This window comes from Phalacrocorax carbo, chromosome 32 (assembly GCF_963921805.1).
Source record: "Phalacrocorax carbo chromosome 32, bPhaCar2.1, whole genome shotgun sequence".
Taxonomy (NCBI): Eukaryota; Metazoa; Chordata; class Aves; order Suliformes; family Phalacrocoracidae; genus Phalacrocorax; species Phalacrocorax carbo.
In genome coordinates, this window is record NC_087544.1 from 277,398 (window position 1) to 291,942 (window position 14,545).

General features: G+C 66.8%; 1 protein-coding gene across 5 annotated transcripts in view; it reads right to left on the minus strand.

Moving 5' to 3' along the window:
• The window catches only part of PC (pyruvate carboxylase), a 30,967-nt gene that overhangs the window by 13,812 nt on the left and 2,610 nt on the right, over positions 1 to 14,545 (minus strand). For 3 of the 5 annotated variants that reach the window (XM_064437519.1, XM_064437521.1, XM_064437518.1), the window contains exons 2-12: positions 13,797 to 13,923; positions 12,425 to 12,776; positions 11,490 to 11,655; positions 10,486 to 10,631; positions 9,336 to 9,453; positions 8,569 to 8,720; positions 7,571 to 7,689; positions 6,036 to 6,198; positions 3,374 to 3,556; positions 2,612 to 2,756; positions 1,416 to 1,505 (exon numbers count right to left, since the gene is read on the minus strand). In XM_064437519.1, the coding sequence (XP_064293589.1) occupies positions 1,416 to 1,505; positions 2,612 to 2,756; positions 3,374 to 3,556; positions 6,036 to 6,198; positions 7,571 to 7,689; positions 8,569 to 8,720; positions 9,336 to 9,453; positions 10,486 to 10,631; positions 11,490 to 11,655; positions 12,425 to 12,776; positions 13,797 to 13,912 (1,750 nt within the window). In that variant the 5' untranslated portion in view covers positions 13,913 to 13,923. Of the gene's footprint in view, positions 1 to 1,415; positions 1,506 to 2,611; positions 2,757 to 3,373; positions 3,557 to 6,035; positions 6,199 to 7,570; positions 7,690 to 8,568; positions 8,721 to 9,335; positions 9,454 to 10,485; positions 10,632 to 11,489; positions 11,656 to 12,424; positions 12,777 to 13,796; positions 13,924 to 14,101; positions 14,176 to 14,545 lie in introns of those variants that run through there. The other 2 variants (XM_064437522.1, XM_064437523.1) reach the window with 2 other exon arrangements.

The following is a 14,545-nucleotide window of genomic DNA, read 5'->3' on the forward strand; positions in this document are numbered from 1 at the left end:
ACACGGCAAGCAGATAGGCCATGAACACACCATGTACATGCTATTCACATGCCATGGAATGACATGCACAAGGCAAGCACACGCCATGCACATGGCAAGCACATAAACCATGGACATGCCATGCACATGCCATTCACACGCCGTGGAACGCTCTGCTCATGTCATGCACACAGCAAGCACATGCTGTGCACATGTTATGGGATGCTGTGCACACGCCATCCACACGCCATGGACATGGCAGGCACACGCCATGCACTTGCTGTGCACACGCCATCCACACGCCATGGACATGGCAGGCACACGCCATGCACTTGCTGTGCACACGCCATCCACACGCCATGGACATGGCAAGCACACGCCATGGACATGCTGTGCACACGCCATCCACACGCCGTGGACATGGCAGGCACACGCCATGGACATGCTGTGCACACGCCATCCACACGCCATGGACATGGCAGGCACACGCCATGCACTTGCTGTGCACACGCCATCCACACGCCATGGACATGGCAGGCACACGCCATGCACATGCTGTGCACACGCCATCCACACGCCATGGACATGGCAGGCACACGCCATGCACATGCTGTGCACACGCCATCCACACGCCATGGACATGGCAGGCACACGCCATGCACATGCTGTGCACACGCCATCCACACGCCATGGACATGGCAAGCACACGCCATGGACATGCTGTGCACACGCCATTCACACGCCATGGACATGGCAAGCACACGCCATGCACATGCTGTGCACACGCCATCCACACGCCATGGACATGGCAAGCACACGCCATGCACATGCTGTGCACACGCCATCCACACGCCATGGACATGGCAAGCACACGCCATGCACATGCTGTGCACACGCCATCCACACGCCATGGACATGGCAGGCACACGCCATGCACATGCTGTGCACATGCCATCCACACGCCATGGACATGGCAGGCACACGCCATGCACATGCTGTGCACATGCCATCCACACGCCATGGACATGGCAGGCACACGCCATGGACATGCTGTGCACACGCCATCCACACGCCATGGACATGGCAAGCACACGCCATGCACATGCTGTGCACACGCCATTCACATGCCATGGAACGCTCTGCTCATGTCACGCACACGGCAAGCACACGCTGTGCACATGCTATGGGATGCCACGCACACGCTACAGCACGCCACGCACACGCCTGAAGCGCACGGTACGGCTTGCCGCGCACATGCCGAGCACACGCATCGCACATACACGGCACGTATGTCCCCGCACACGCCCTGCCCCGCCCCGCGCATGCCAAGCGCACGCTAAGCCCCACGCCCGCCGGGCACACGCCTCGCCCACGCGCCGAGGCCCGGGCGTCGCACACGCCACATACGTGCCGCGTCCTGCCCCTCCCCCGCTCACCCATGGGCACCGGGGGGGGGTTGGGCTCCACCAGCGCCGCCTTCGCCTTCACGGGGAGGGGGGTGCTGGGGCCGTTCACCATCACGTGACCTGGGGGGGGGACACACACACACGTGGTCGGGGAGGGGGGTGGTCGCCCCCCACCCCCCCAAAAACCTTCCAAGGTCCCCCCAGACCCCCGAGGGCCCCCTCCCAGGCCCCCCCAGTTCCCCCCCAGACCCTCCCTAATGCCCCCCAAGGCCCCCCCCCCCCGAACCCCCGAAGGACCTCTGAGAGCCCCCAGGAAGCCCCCAGACCCCCCACAGAGCCCCCCAAGACCCCTCCCAGCTCCCCAGGGACCCCCACAGAGCCTCCAGGGTCCCCCCCATGGCACCACAAGACCCCTGAGGTCCCCCCAGGGACCCCTTAGAGCCCCCAGACCCCTCTATGGCCCCCCAAGACCCCTCCCATCCCCCCCCGTACCCCTTTAGAGCCCCCAGACCCCCCAAGACCCCTCCCAGCCCCCCCATACCCCTTTAGAGACCCAGGGCCCACAAAGACCCCCCCTGGGACCCCTTAGAGCCCCCAGGGTCCCCCCAAGACCCTTTCCAGACCCCCAGGGACCTCTAAAAGCCCCCAGAGACCCCCCAGAGGCCCCCTAGAGCCCCCAGGGTTGCCCCAAAGACTCCCCCCAAAGTCCCCCTAGAACCCCAAGGCCCCCAAAGACCCCCCCCACAGAACCCCCAAGACACCCCCAGCCCCCTCCAAGCACCCCTAGAGCCCCAGGGCCCACAAAGATCCCCCCTGGGACCCCTTAGAGCCCCCAGGGTGCCCCCAAGACCCCTCCCAGTCCCCCCAGTAACATCTAAACCCCCAGGGTCCCCCCAGGGCCCCCAAAGACCCCCCCCAGGGACTCCTTAGACTCTTCAGGGACCCCTCACATCCCCAAAGACACCCCCCCCAGGGACCCCTTGGAGCCCCCAGGGCCCCCCCCCGCCCCCGAGTTCCCCATAAGCCCCCATGGTCCCCAACCCCTCCCCCGCCCAGGGTCTCCCAAGACCCCTCCCAGCCCCCACCAAGACCCCTTAGAGCCCCCCAGGGACCCCCCAGCCCCACTTAGGGACCTCTAAAAGGCCCCCAGAGCCCCCCCAGAGCTACCTTATAACCCCCGCACAGACCCCTTCGAACCCCCAAGGAAAACACCCCCCCCCCCATACCCAGGTAATGAAGCAACTTCTGGGCCCGATTCTGGCCGGGCCGGAGGTGGAAGAGTTCGGGGTTCTCATCGATGAACTGGGTGTCGACGGCGCCCCCCAAAAACTGGGGGTGGGCCAAGACGTTCTGCAGGAACGGGATGTTCGTCTGCGCGAGACGCGTCCGTCAGCGTGCGACGCACGAGGGGCCGGCCACCCTCCTCCTCCTCCGCCCCCCACCTCCTCGTGCGATGCACCAGGGCGGGGGGGAGCGTCCCCTTCGCGCGATGCACGGGGACCCCCGGTGCAGTGCACAACCCCTCCCGCCTCCTCGTGCATTGCACGAGCCCCCTGCCCCATCGTGCATCGCACAAGGGGCCCCCCCACAGCATCCTGTGCCTTGCACGAGTCCCCCAGTGCGTTGCACGAGAGCCCCCAATACCCCTCTCGGCATCGCACGAGTCCCCTGGTGTGTTGCACGAGCCCCCTGCCCCATCGTGCATCGCACAAGGGGCCCCCCCACATCACCCAGTGAGTCGCACAAGTTCCCCGGTGCATTGCACGACCCCTCTACCCCATTGCATGTTGCACGGGGACCCCCGTGCATCGCACGAGAGCACCCCCAAATCCTCCTGGCGCAATCGCACGCCCCCACCCCTCCGTGCGTTGCACGAGGGCCCCTGTATATCGCACGAGTGGCCCCCCCGCCACTCCCCCGTGCCTCTCCCCCCCGCCCCACGCCCCCGTCGTGCGTTGCACGAGGGCCTCCCCCTCCCCGTGCCCCACCTTGACCCCGCGGATGCGGAACTCGGCCAGGGCCCGGCTCATCTTGGCGGCGGCGGCCGGCTGGTCGGGCCCGTGGGCCACCACTTTCACCAGCAGCGAGTCGTAGTGGGGGGAGATCAGGGCCCCCTGGAAAGCCGACGCCCCGTCCAGGCGGATCCCCATCCCCTCGCCGCTGCGGAACACCTGCCGGCACCCCCGGACCCTATAGAGGACCCTATAGGCACCCACGAGGCCCTGTGGGGTCTTGTGGAGACCCTATAGGGCCTCCTTTGAGCACCCCACTGCCCCACTGAGCCTCCTACAGGCACCCACCCACCCCACAGAGCCCCCCTAGAACCTCACAGGGGCACCCCCAGACCCTATAGATACCTCTATAGGCATCTACAGGCCTTATAGGGTCCTGTGGAGACCCTATAGGGAATCCTCTGGGCACCTCACTGCCCCACTGAGCCTCCTACAGGCACCCACCCACCCCACAGAGCCCCCCTAGAACCTCACAGGGGCACCCCCAGACCCTATAGATACCTCTATAGGCATCTACAGGCCTTATAGGGTTCTGTGGAGACCCTATAGGGAATCCTTTGAGCACCCCACTGCCCCACTGAGCCTCCTACAGGCACCCACCCACCCCACAGAGTCCCCCTAGAACCTCACAGGGGCACCCCCAGACCCTACAGATACCTCTATAGGCATCTACAGGCCTTATAGGTTCCTGTGGAGACCCTGTAGAGCCTCCTCTGGGCACCCACCCACCACACAGAGCCTCCTACGGGCTCCCCCCAACTTACAGAGACCCTACAGAGCTTCCTACAGGCACCTATGGACCCTATATGGCACCACAGAGTCCCTATAGGGAACCCTATAGGCACCCACAGGCCATATAGAGTCCTGCACAGACCCTATAGAGCCTCCTAGGAGCACTGCTGCGCCTCATAGAGCCCCTATAGAGTCTCCTATAGGCACCTATGGGGTCTATGTGGCTCCCCAGACCCTTATAGAGCCTCCTGCAGGCACCTATGGATCCTATATGGGGGTCCCAAAGGGGTCCCAAAGGGGGTGTCCTGAGTTGAGTCCCACGGGGGGGGTCCCATGGGGGGATCCTAGGGGTGCTGCCATGGGGGGCCCAAGGGGGGTCCCACTATGGGGGGTCCCATGGGAGGATCCAAGGGGGGATTCCACGGGGGTCCCATGGTGGGGGGTCCCACAGCGGGGGGTCACATGCAGGGTGACTGAAGGGGGTTCCCATGGGGGGGGGCCAAAGGGGGGGTCCCAGGGTGGGTCGGGGACCCAAGAGGGGTCCCAAGGGGGCATCCCATAGTGGGCGGGGACACCCAAGGGGGGTCCCATGGGGTTAGGAACACAAAGGGGTCCCATGAGGGTCCCATGCTGAGGGGTCCTAGAGGGGTCCCCAGGTGCTTTCATGGGGGATCCCAAGAGGGGTCCCACAGGGAGGTCCTGGGGGTGGTTTGGGGTGTCCATGGGGGTTTCACAAGGGGCTCCCATAGGAGTCTCAAGGCAGGTCCCAGGACAGGGTCCTATGGTGGGGTCCCAAGGTTGGGGAGATCCCTGGCGTGGGGGGATCCCCGGGGTGGGGGGATCCCTGGGGTGGGGGGATCCCAGGGTTGGGGGGTCCTGGGGTGAGGGTTTCTAGGGTTGGGGGGTCCTGGGGTGGGGGATCCTGTGGGTTGGGGTGTTCCTGGGGGGTGGGGGGTCCTGAGATGGGGGATCCTGGGGTGGGGGGTTCCCAGGGTTGGGGGGTCCCGGGGTGAGGGTTTCTAGGGTTGGGGGCTCCTGGGGTGGGGGGTTCCTGTGGGTTGGGGTGTTCCCGGGGGTGGGGGGTCCTGAGATGGGGGATCCTGGGGTGGGGGGTTCCCAGGGTTGGGGGGTCCTGGGGTGAGGGATCCCAGGCTGGGGGTGTCCCGGGGTTGGGGGTTCCTGGGGGTGGGGGAGTCCCATGGGTGGGGGGTCCCGGGGTGAGGGTTTCTAGAGTTGGGGGCTCCTGGGGTGGGGGATCCTGGGGTGGGGGGTTCCTGTGGGTTGGGGTGTTCCCGGGGGTGGGGGGTCCTGAGATGGGGGATCCTGGGGTGGGGGGTTCCCAGGGTTGGGGGGTCCTGGGGTGAGGGATCCCAGGCTGGGGGTGTCCCGGGGTTGGGGGTTCCTGGGGGTGGGGGAGTCCCATGGGTGGGGGGTCCCGGGGTGAGGGTTTCTAGAGTTGGGGGCTCCTGGGGTGGGGGATCCTGGGGTGGGGGGTTCCTGTGGGTTGGGGTGTTCCCGGGGGTGGGGGGTCCTGAGATGGGGGATCCTGGGGTGGGGGGTTCCCAGGGTTGGGGGGTCCTGGGGTGAGGGATCCCAGGCTGGGGGTGTCCCGGGGTTGGGGGTTCCTGGGGGTGGGGTCCCGGGGTGAGGGTTTCTAGGGTTGGGGGCTCTTGAGGTGGGGGGGTTCCTGGGGGTGGGGGTTCCCGGGGTTGGGGGGTCCTGGGGTGAGGGTTTCTAGGGTTGGGGGCTCCTGAGGTGGGGGATCCCGGGCTGGGGGGGCTCCTGGGGTGGGGGAGTCCCATGGGTGGGGGGTCCCGGGGTGAGGGTTTCTAGGGTTGGGGGCTCCTGGGGTGGGGGCTCCCGGGCTGGGGGGGTTCCTGGGGGTGGGGGGGTCCAGGGGGGGCACCTCGATGCGGCCTGTGTCGGGCTGGAAGCTGCGGGCGGGGTCCTCGGTGGTGACGCGGCACTGGATGGCGCAGCCGTTCACCCGGATGCTCTCCTGCCGCAAGCCCAGCTCCGGCAGCGACCGGCCCGCCGCCACCTGCAGCTGCGCGTGGACCAGGTCCACGCTGTCCGGGTGTCACCGGGGGGCACCCGGGGGTCCCGGCACCCACTCCGCCACCCCCAGGGGTCCCGGCACCCACTCCGCCACCCCCATGGGAACCGGGGGTCTGGGCACCCACTCTGCCACCCCAAGGGGACCCAGGGGTCCCACTCTGCCACCCCCAGGGGTCCCACTCCGCCACCCCCAGGGGAACCGGGGGTCTGGGCACGCACTCTGCCACCCCAAGGGGAGCCAGGGGTCCCACTCCGCCACCCCCAGGGGTCCCGGCACCCACTCCGCCACCCCCATGGGAACCGGGGGTCTGGGCACCCACTCTGCCACCCCAAGGGGAGCCAGGGGTCCCACTCTGCCACCCCCAGGGGTCCCGGCACCCACTCCACCACCCCCATGGGAACCGGGGGTCTGGGCACCCACTCTGCCACCCCAAGGGGAGCCAGGGGTCCCACTCTGCCACCCCCAGGGGTCCCGGCACCCACTCCGCCACCCCCATGGGAACCGGGGGTCTGGGCACCCACTCTGCCACCCCAAGGGGAGCCAGGGGTCCCACTCCGCCACCCCCAGGGGTCCCGGCACCCACGCCGCCACCCCCATGGGAACTGGGGGTCTGGGCACCCACTCCGCCACCCCAAGGGGAGCCAGGGGTCCGGGTACCCACTCCGCCACCCCCAGGGGAACTGGGGGTCCTAGCACCCACTCAGCCACCACCAGGGGACTGGGGACCCACGCCACCAACCCCAGGGGACCCGGGGGTCCAGGCACCCACTCCACCACCCCCAAGAGAACCAGGAGTCCTGGCACCTGCTCTGCCACCCCCAGGGGTCCTGGCACCCACTCCACCACCCCCATGGGAACCGGGGGTCTGGGCACCCACTCCGCCACCCCAAGGGGAGCCAGGGGTCCCACTCCGCCACCCCCAGGGGTCCCAGCACCCACTCCACTACCCCCATGGGAACTGGGGGTCTGGGCACCCACTCTGCCACCCCAAGGGGACCCAGGGGTCCGGGTACCCACTCCACCGCCCCCAGGGGAACTGGAGGTCCTAGCACCCACCCCGCCACCCCCAGGGGTCCCAGCACCCACTCCACCACCCCCATGGGAACCGGGGGTCTGGGCACCCACTCTGCCACCCCAGGGGAACCCAGGGGTCCCACGCCGCCACCCCCAGGAGAACCGGGGATCCCAGCACCCGCTCTGCCACCCCCAGGGGTCCCGGCACCCACTCCACCACGCCCATAGGACCCAGGGGTCCAGGAACCCACTCCACCATCCCCCAGCAACCCAGGGGTCCAGGCACCCACTCTGCCACTCCCCAGGGACCCAAGGGTCCCAGTACCCCCTCCACCACCCCCAGGGGTCCCAGGGGTCCCGGCACCCACTCGGTGATCTCCTCGGTGACCGTGTGTTCCACCTGCAGCCGGGAGTTGACCTCGATGAAGTAGTAATCCCCGCTCTGGTCCACCAGGAACTCCACCGTCCCCGCGTTCTCGTAGCCCACCTGCGTCCCCCAAAACCATCAGTCCCCCCCCCAGTACTGGGGTCACCCCACCCTGGATGCACGGGTCCCCCCAAACGCCTGCATCCCCGTTCCCCCATCCCAATGGTGCCTTGCCTTGGGGGGTCCCCTTGGAGCACCCTAGGGGGGCATGCACCACCCCACTGGACCCCTGGGTCCCTCTCCAGACCCCACCATGGTCTCTTGGGTCCCCCCACCCAACTCCTGGGTCCCCTGGGATGGGTGCAGGTCCCCTCCTTGATTCCTGGGTCCCCCCATGGTATCTTGGGTCCCCCCCCAATTCTAGGGTCCCCTGGAGATGGCTGCAGGTCCTCTCCTTGACTCCTGGGTCCCCTCCCACCCCACCATGGTCTCTTGGGTCCCCCCACCCAATTCTATGGTCCCCTGGGGTGGGTTCAGGTGCCCTCCTTGACTCCTGGGTACCCCGATCCACCTTTAGGCTCCCCAGGAGTGGGTGCAGGATCCCCCCACCCCAGACTCCTGGGTCCCTCGGGGAATGGATGCGTGTCCCCTTCCCCAGAGTCCTGGGTCCCACCCTGAACTCCTGGGTCCCCCCATGGACTCCTGGGTCTCCCACTCCAACTCCTGGGTCCCACCCTGAACTCCTGGGTCCCCCCATGGACTCCTGGGTCTCCCACTCCAACTCCTGGGTCCCTTCCCTGAACTCCTGGGTGTCCCCCCATGTTCTCTTGGGTCTCCAACCAGACTCCTGGGTCCTCCCCCGCCCCCCAACTCCTGGGTCCCCCATGTTCTCTTGGGTCCCACCATGGACTCATGGGTCCCCCCTAGGTCTCCCACCCCAACTCCTGGGTGTCCCCCCGAACCCCTGGGTCCCCCCCACGGACTCCTGGGTGCCGGTACCTGCTGGGCGAGGCGGACGGCGTCGCTGGCCAGGCGGGCGCGGAGGTCGGGGTGCAGGCGGGCGGCCGGGGCGATCTCCACCACCTTCTGGTGCCGGCGCTGGATGGAACAATCCCGCTCGTAGAGGTGAACCACGTTCCCGTGCTGGTCCCCTGGGGACGGCGGTGGGGTCAGAGGGGGGGACCCAGGCGTCTGGGCACCCCCAAAAGGGACCCAGGCATCCGGGTGCCCTCACACACCCCCCACTGAGGGACCCAAGTGTTCAGGCATCCCCAAAAAGGGACCCTGTCTGGGCACTGCCACTCTCCTCCCATTACCTCCTGCCCCCCCCAGGCCCCCAAACACAACTGAGCCCCCCAATCCTCTCCACCCCAGCCCTCCAAAACCATCAGACTCCAAAAACCTCCCAACTGCCCCCAAACCCCTCTCCAGACCCCTTAACGCCCCTTTAGACCCCCCCAAACCCCCTTGAAGTGCTACGAGAGGACCCAGAGACTGCTTCATATCCCTGAGAACCACCCACAAAGCCCACCAGGACCCCCCCCGAACACAACTAATCACCCAAACCTCTCCACCCCAGCCCCCCCAAACCCTCAGACCCCAAAATCCTCCCAACTGCCCCCAAACCCCTCCCCAGACCCTCCAACACCCCCTCCAGACCCCCAAAAACCCCTGGGGGTACCCTGAGAGGACCTGGAGACTCCCTTGAATCCCTGAGGACAGCCCCCTAAGCCCCCAGGGCCCCCCCCGAAAGCCCCCCGACGTACCCAGGATCTGAACCTCGATGTGCCGCGGGCGCTCGATGAATTTCTCCACGAAAAGGGCCCCGTTGCCGAAAGCAGCCAAAGCCTCCGAGGAGGCGCGGGAGAAGCTCTCCTCCAGCTCCTGCACACACCAGGATGCCTGGGTCCCCCCAAAACCTCTGGGTGCCCCCCACCCACTTGGGTCCCCTCCTGGATGCCTGGGTCCCCTCCCGGACACCTGAGTCCCACCCAAAACTACTGGGTTCCCCCCACTCACTTGGGTCCCCTCCCAAACGCTTGGGTTCCCCCCCAAATGCTTGGGTTCCCCACCCCACTTGGGTACCCCCAGACCCACCTGGGTACCCCCCACCCATGTGGGTCCACAGCCTGGGGGGCTGTTGTGAGGAATTCAGGGTCCCAGGGGGTTTTGGGGTTACAGATGTGTGGGTCCCATGGTGGTGGTGGGGGTCCTGGGGTGGGATTGCTGGGGAACTGGGGGTTCTGGATGTGCGGGTCCCATGGTGGTGGTGGGGGTCCTGGGGTGGGATTGCTGGGGAACTGGGGGTTCTGGATGTGTGGGTCCCATGGTGGTGGTGGGGGTCCTGGGGTGGGATTGCTGGGGAACTGGGGGGTTCCGGATGTCTGGGTCCCATGGTGGGGGGTGTCTTGGGGCAGGGGTCCCAGGGAATTGGGGGTCCCAGACACCAGGGTCCCATGGTGGGGTGGGTTCCCAAGGGGTCTGGATGCTGGGTCCTATGGTGGGGGGTGTCTTGGGGTGGGGGTCCCAGGCGACTGGGGGTCCTGGACACTGAGGTCCCATGGCAAGCGGGCCCCAAGGGGTCCAGATGCCAGGGTCCTATGGTGGGGGGTGTCTTGGGGTGGGGGTCCCAAGGAATTGGGGGTCCCAGACACAGGGTTCCCATGGCAGGGAGTCCCACGGGGCCTGGATCCCAGGGTCCCATGGTGGGGGGTGTCTTGGGGTGGGGGTCCTGGGGAACTGGGAGCCTTGGATGTTGGGGTCCCATGGCGGGGGGGTCCCGAGGGGTCCGGATGCCGGGGTCCTAGGGTGTGGGGTGTCTTGGGGTGGGGGTTTCAGGGTATTAGGGGTCCTGGATGTTGGAGTCTCATGGCTGGGGGGCTCCCTTGGGGCCTGGATCCTGGGGGTCCCCCATACCTGGGGGGAACGGACCACCCGCATGCCGCGGCCGCCGCCACCGTAAGCCGCCTTGAAGATGATGGGGAAGCCGACCCGGTGGGCGAAGTCCTGCGCCTCCGAGAGCACCGACACCGGCGCCGGCGTCCCCGGCACCACCGGCACTCCTGGGGGAGCCCCGTCAGTGCCGGCATCGGGGACACGCTGCTCCCCCCGCCCTGCCCTGAACCCCCCAGCCCACTTAACTCCATCCCCCTCCCCTGGAACCCATAGCCCCCCATAATCCCCCCTGTAGCTCCCCAACAACCCCCCAGCCCCCCTGTAACCCCCCAATAACCCCATATCCCCCCATAACAATTGCCAATAACCCCATAACTCCCCCAACAGCCCCCCATAATCCCCCCAAAACCACCCATTACTTCCTTCAATATCCTTATATCCTCCCAGAAAACCCAATAACCCCATAAACCCCCATAACCCCCCCAAAATCCCATAACTCCCCAATAAACCCACAACCCTCCCCATAACCCTCCCCAGCCCCCCTAATAACCCCATAACCCCCCCGATAACCCCATAACCTCCTCATACCGTGCAACAACCCCCCAAAACTCCCCCAAAAGGCTAATAACCCCCAATAACCCCCCCGAATAACCCTACTATCCCCCCAAAAAAACTCATAACCCCCCATAAACCCCTCCAAAAGCCCATAAGCCCCCCAAATAACCCCATAAGCCCCTCATAATCCCCCAACAAACCCCCTTAACTACTCCATAACCCCCATAAGCCCCCTATAACTCCCTCTAATAACCCCATAATCCCCTCGTAGCCCCCCAATAACTACATAATACCCAGTACGCTCCCTTAATAACCCTATTACTCCCAATTGCTCCTTCAATAACCCCATAAACCACAAATATCCCCCAAATAACCACCCAGTGACCCCATAACTCCCCCCAAATAACCCTAAAACTCCCCCATACCCCCCCAAGCCCCCCCAAAACCCCATAACAGCCCCACCCACCCACCGGCAGCGATGGCAATGCCGCGAGCCTCCACTTTATCCCCCATCTTGCGGACGACGGCGGGGGGGGGTCCCACAAACCGGACCCCCGCGTCCAGGCAAGCCTGGGCGAAGTCAGCTCGCTCCGACAGGAATCCGTACCCCGGGTGGATGGCGTCCACCCCATTCTCCTGTGGGGGAACCCAGGTGTCCAGGGGGGCTGTCACGTGACTCCCAGCACCCCCAGACCCCCCACCCAGAGAGCCAGGTGGGTCAGGTGACCCCCTTCAGCACCCTGTCCCCAGACCCCCCACCCAGGGACCCAGTGGCCTCATCTCCAGGGGACCCAGGAGTTCCCCCCTACCCATGGGTTCCCCCCTCAAGGGGACCCAGGCATGTCCCCCACCCATGGGTGCCCCCATAGGGGACCCAGGCATGCCCCCCCACCCATGGGTTCCCACCCATAGGGTCCTCAGACATCCTCCCCATAGGGTTCTCAGTGATGTCCCCCCCCAGGAGACCCATATGTGCCCCCTTGCCCATGGGTTCCCCCCACCAGGAGACCCAGACATGCCCCACACCCCTTGGTTTCACCCCCAGGGGACCAAGACGTGCCCCCCACCCATGGGTTCCCACCCCAGGAGACCCAGACACGCCCCCCACCCATGGGTCTCCCCCCCAGGAGATGCAGGCATGCCCCCCATGGATGTCCCCAAAGTGGACTCAAGCATCCCCCCTGCCCATGGGTCCCCCCTCAGGGGACCCAGACGTGACCCCACCCATGGGTTCCCCCCCCCAGGAGACCCAGGCATGCCCCCCCAACCCTTGGGTGTCCCCAAAGGGGACCCAAGTGTTCCCCCTCACCCATAGGTCCCCCCACAGGGGACCCAGGCGTTCCCCATCCCAGGGGACACAGGGGTGTGTGTGTCCCCCCCCAAAGCGTCCCCACCGTGGGGGTACCTGGGCGACGCGGATGATGTCGGGGATGTGGAGGTAGGCCTGGACGGGGGGCAGCCCCCTCCCCACCAAATAGGCCTCGTCTGCCTTCTGCCGGTGCATCTGCCCCGTGTCCTGCTCCGAGTACACGGCCACCGTCCGGATCCCCAGCTCCGTGCACGCCCGGAACACCCGGATGGCGATCTCGCCTTTGGGGGGGGGACACGGGGACTTGGGGACACCCCTGGGGCACCCCAGGGACACCCCAACCCGCTGGGGACACGGGGATAGGGACACCCCAGGTGGGAGGGGGACACCGCCACCGTCCGGATCCCCAGCTCCGTGCACGCCCGGAACACCCGGATGGCGATCTCGCCTTTGGGGGGGGGGACACGGGGACTTGGGGACACCCCTGGGGCACCCCAGGGACACCCCAACCCGCTGGGGACACGGGGATGGGGACACGGGGATGGGGACACCCCAGGTGGGAGGGGGACACCGCCACCGTCCGGATCCCCAGCTCCGTGCACGCCCGGAACACCCGGATGGGGATCTCGCCTTTGGGGGGGGGACACGGGGACTTGGGGACACCCCTGGGGCACCCCAGGGACACCCCAACCCGCTGGGGACACGGGGATGGGACACGGGGATGGGGACACCCTGGTGGGAGGGGGACACCCTGGGGACACCCCATAGGGACAGCCTGGGAGGGACCCAGGGGACATGGGGGGGGGATGGAGGGGACAAGGTGGGGCAGCCAGGGGACAAAGGGGGGGGGGGGACACAATGGGGCTGGGGTTGACCCCAGAGCACTCAGGGGACATGGGGGGGGGGCAAAGGGGGGGCAGCCAGGGGACAAGGGGGGGATGGAGGGGATGGAGGGGACAAGGGGGGGCACTGAGGGGACATGGGGGGGCACCAAGGAGACATAGGGGGAATGGAGGGGACAAGGGGGGGCACCGAGGGGACATGGTGGGGGATGGAGGGGACAAGGTGGGGCAGCCAGGGGACAAAGGGGGGGGGGGGACACAATGGGGCTGGGGTTGACCCCAGAGCACTCAGGGGACATGGGGGGGGGGGGCAAAGGGGGGGCACCCAGGGGACATGGGGGGATATGGGGGGGTGGAGGGGACAAGGGGGGGCAGCCAGGGGACAAGGGGGGGATGGAGGGGATGGAGGGGACAAGGGGGGGCACTGAGGGGACATGGGGGGGCACCAAGGAGACATAGGGGGAATGGAGGGGACAAGGGGGGGCACCCAGGGGACATGGTGGGGGATGGAGGGGACAAGGGGGGGCACCGAGGGGACATGGTGGGGGATGGAGGGGACAAAGGAGGACCTGGGGAACATGGGGGGTCCTGGGGGACATTGGGGTGTCCCCAGGGCTGTCACTCACCTCGGTTGGCCACTAGGACCTTGCGGATGGGCTGGTAGCTGACGGGGCGGGTGGTCGCGGGGGGACCCCGCAGCAGCCGCACCCCCAGGAGGGCCCGGCCCCCGCGGGGGACGCATCGCTGCAACATCTTGGGGAGGACGACACACGAGTGGGGGAGATGGGGGTGGGGTGGGGTGTCGCAGGTCAGCGTGGCAGCCGGCAGCCCCCCAAAATCCGCTGCCAGCACAACCCTATACAAGCCAGTGGAGAATCCCCACCTCCCTCCCCCTTTCCCAGAAGGGACCCAGGCATCTGGGGCCGCTCACCTTTGCCCCAGTGCCCTTTGACACCCCCTCTTCCCAACCAAAAAACACCCACATCCCCTGTAGGGGATGGTGGAGAATCTCCTCCCTCCCCCCCACCCAATTTTCCCAGAAGGGACCCAGGTACCCGGGCCACCCCCTCCCCTGCGACCTTTCCCCCAGTGCCCTTTGACCCCCAAACCCTCAGGAAAGGACCCAGGCGTCTGGGAGGGCCCCCCACCCCCAGCCCTTGCACAACCCTATATGAGACACTGGAGAATCCCACACCCCCCCCTTAATTAGCAGGGGTACGTTAACGGGGGGGAGGGGGTTGTGACACGTGTGTCCCATGCACACGTGCAAACCCGCCCTCGCATGAGGAGCTTTGCATGAGCTTTGCAAAAGGACCCCTTGCACAAGCCCCTCCCTTGCATGAGCCCCCCTTGCACGACTGCCTTTTGCACAAGC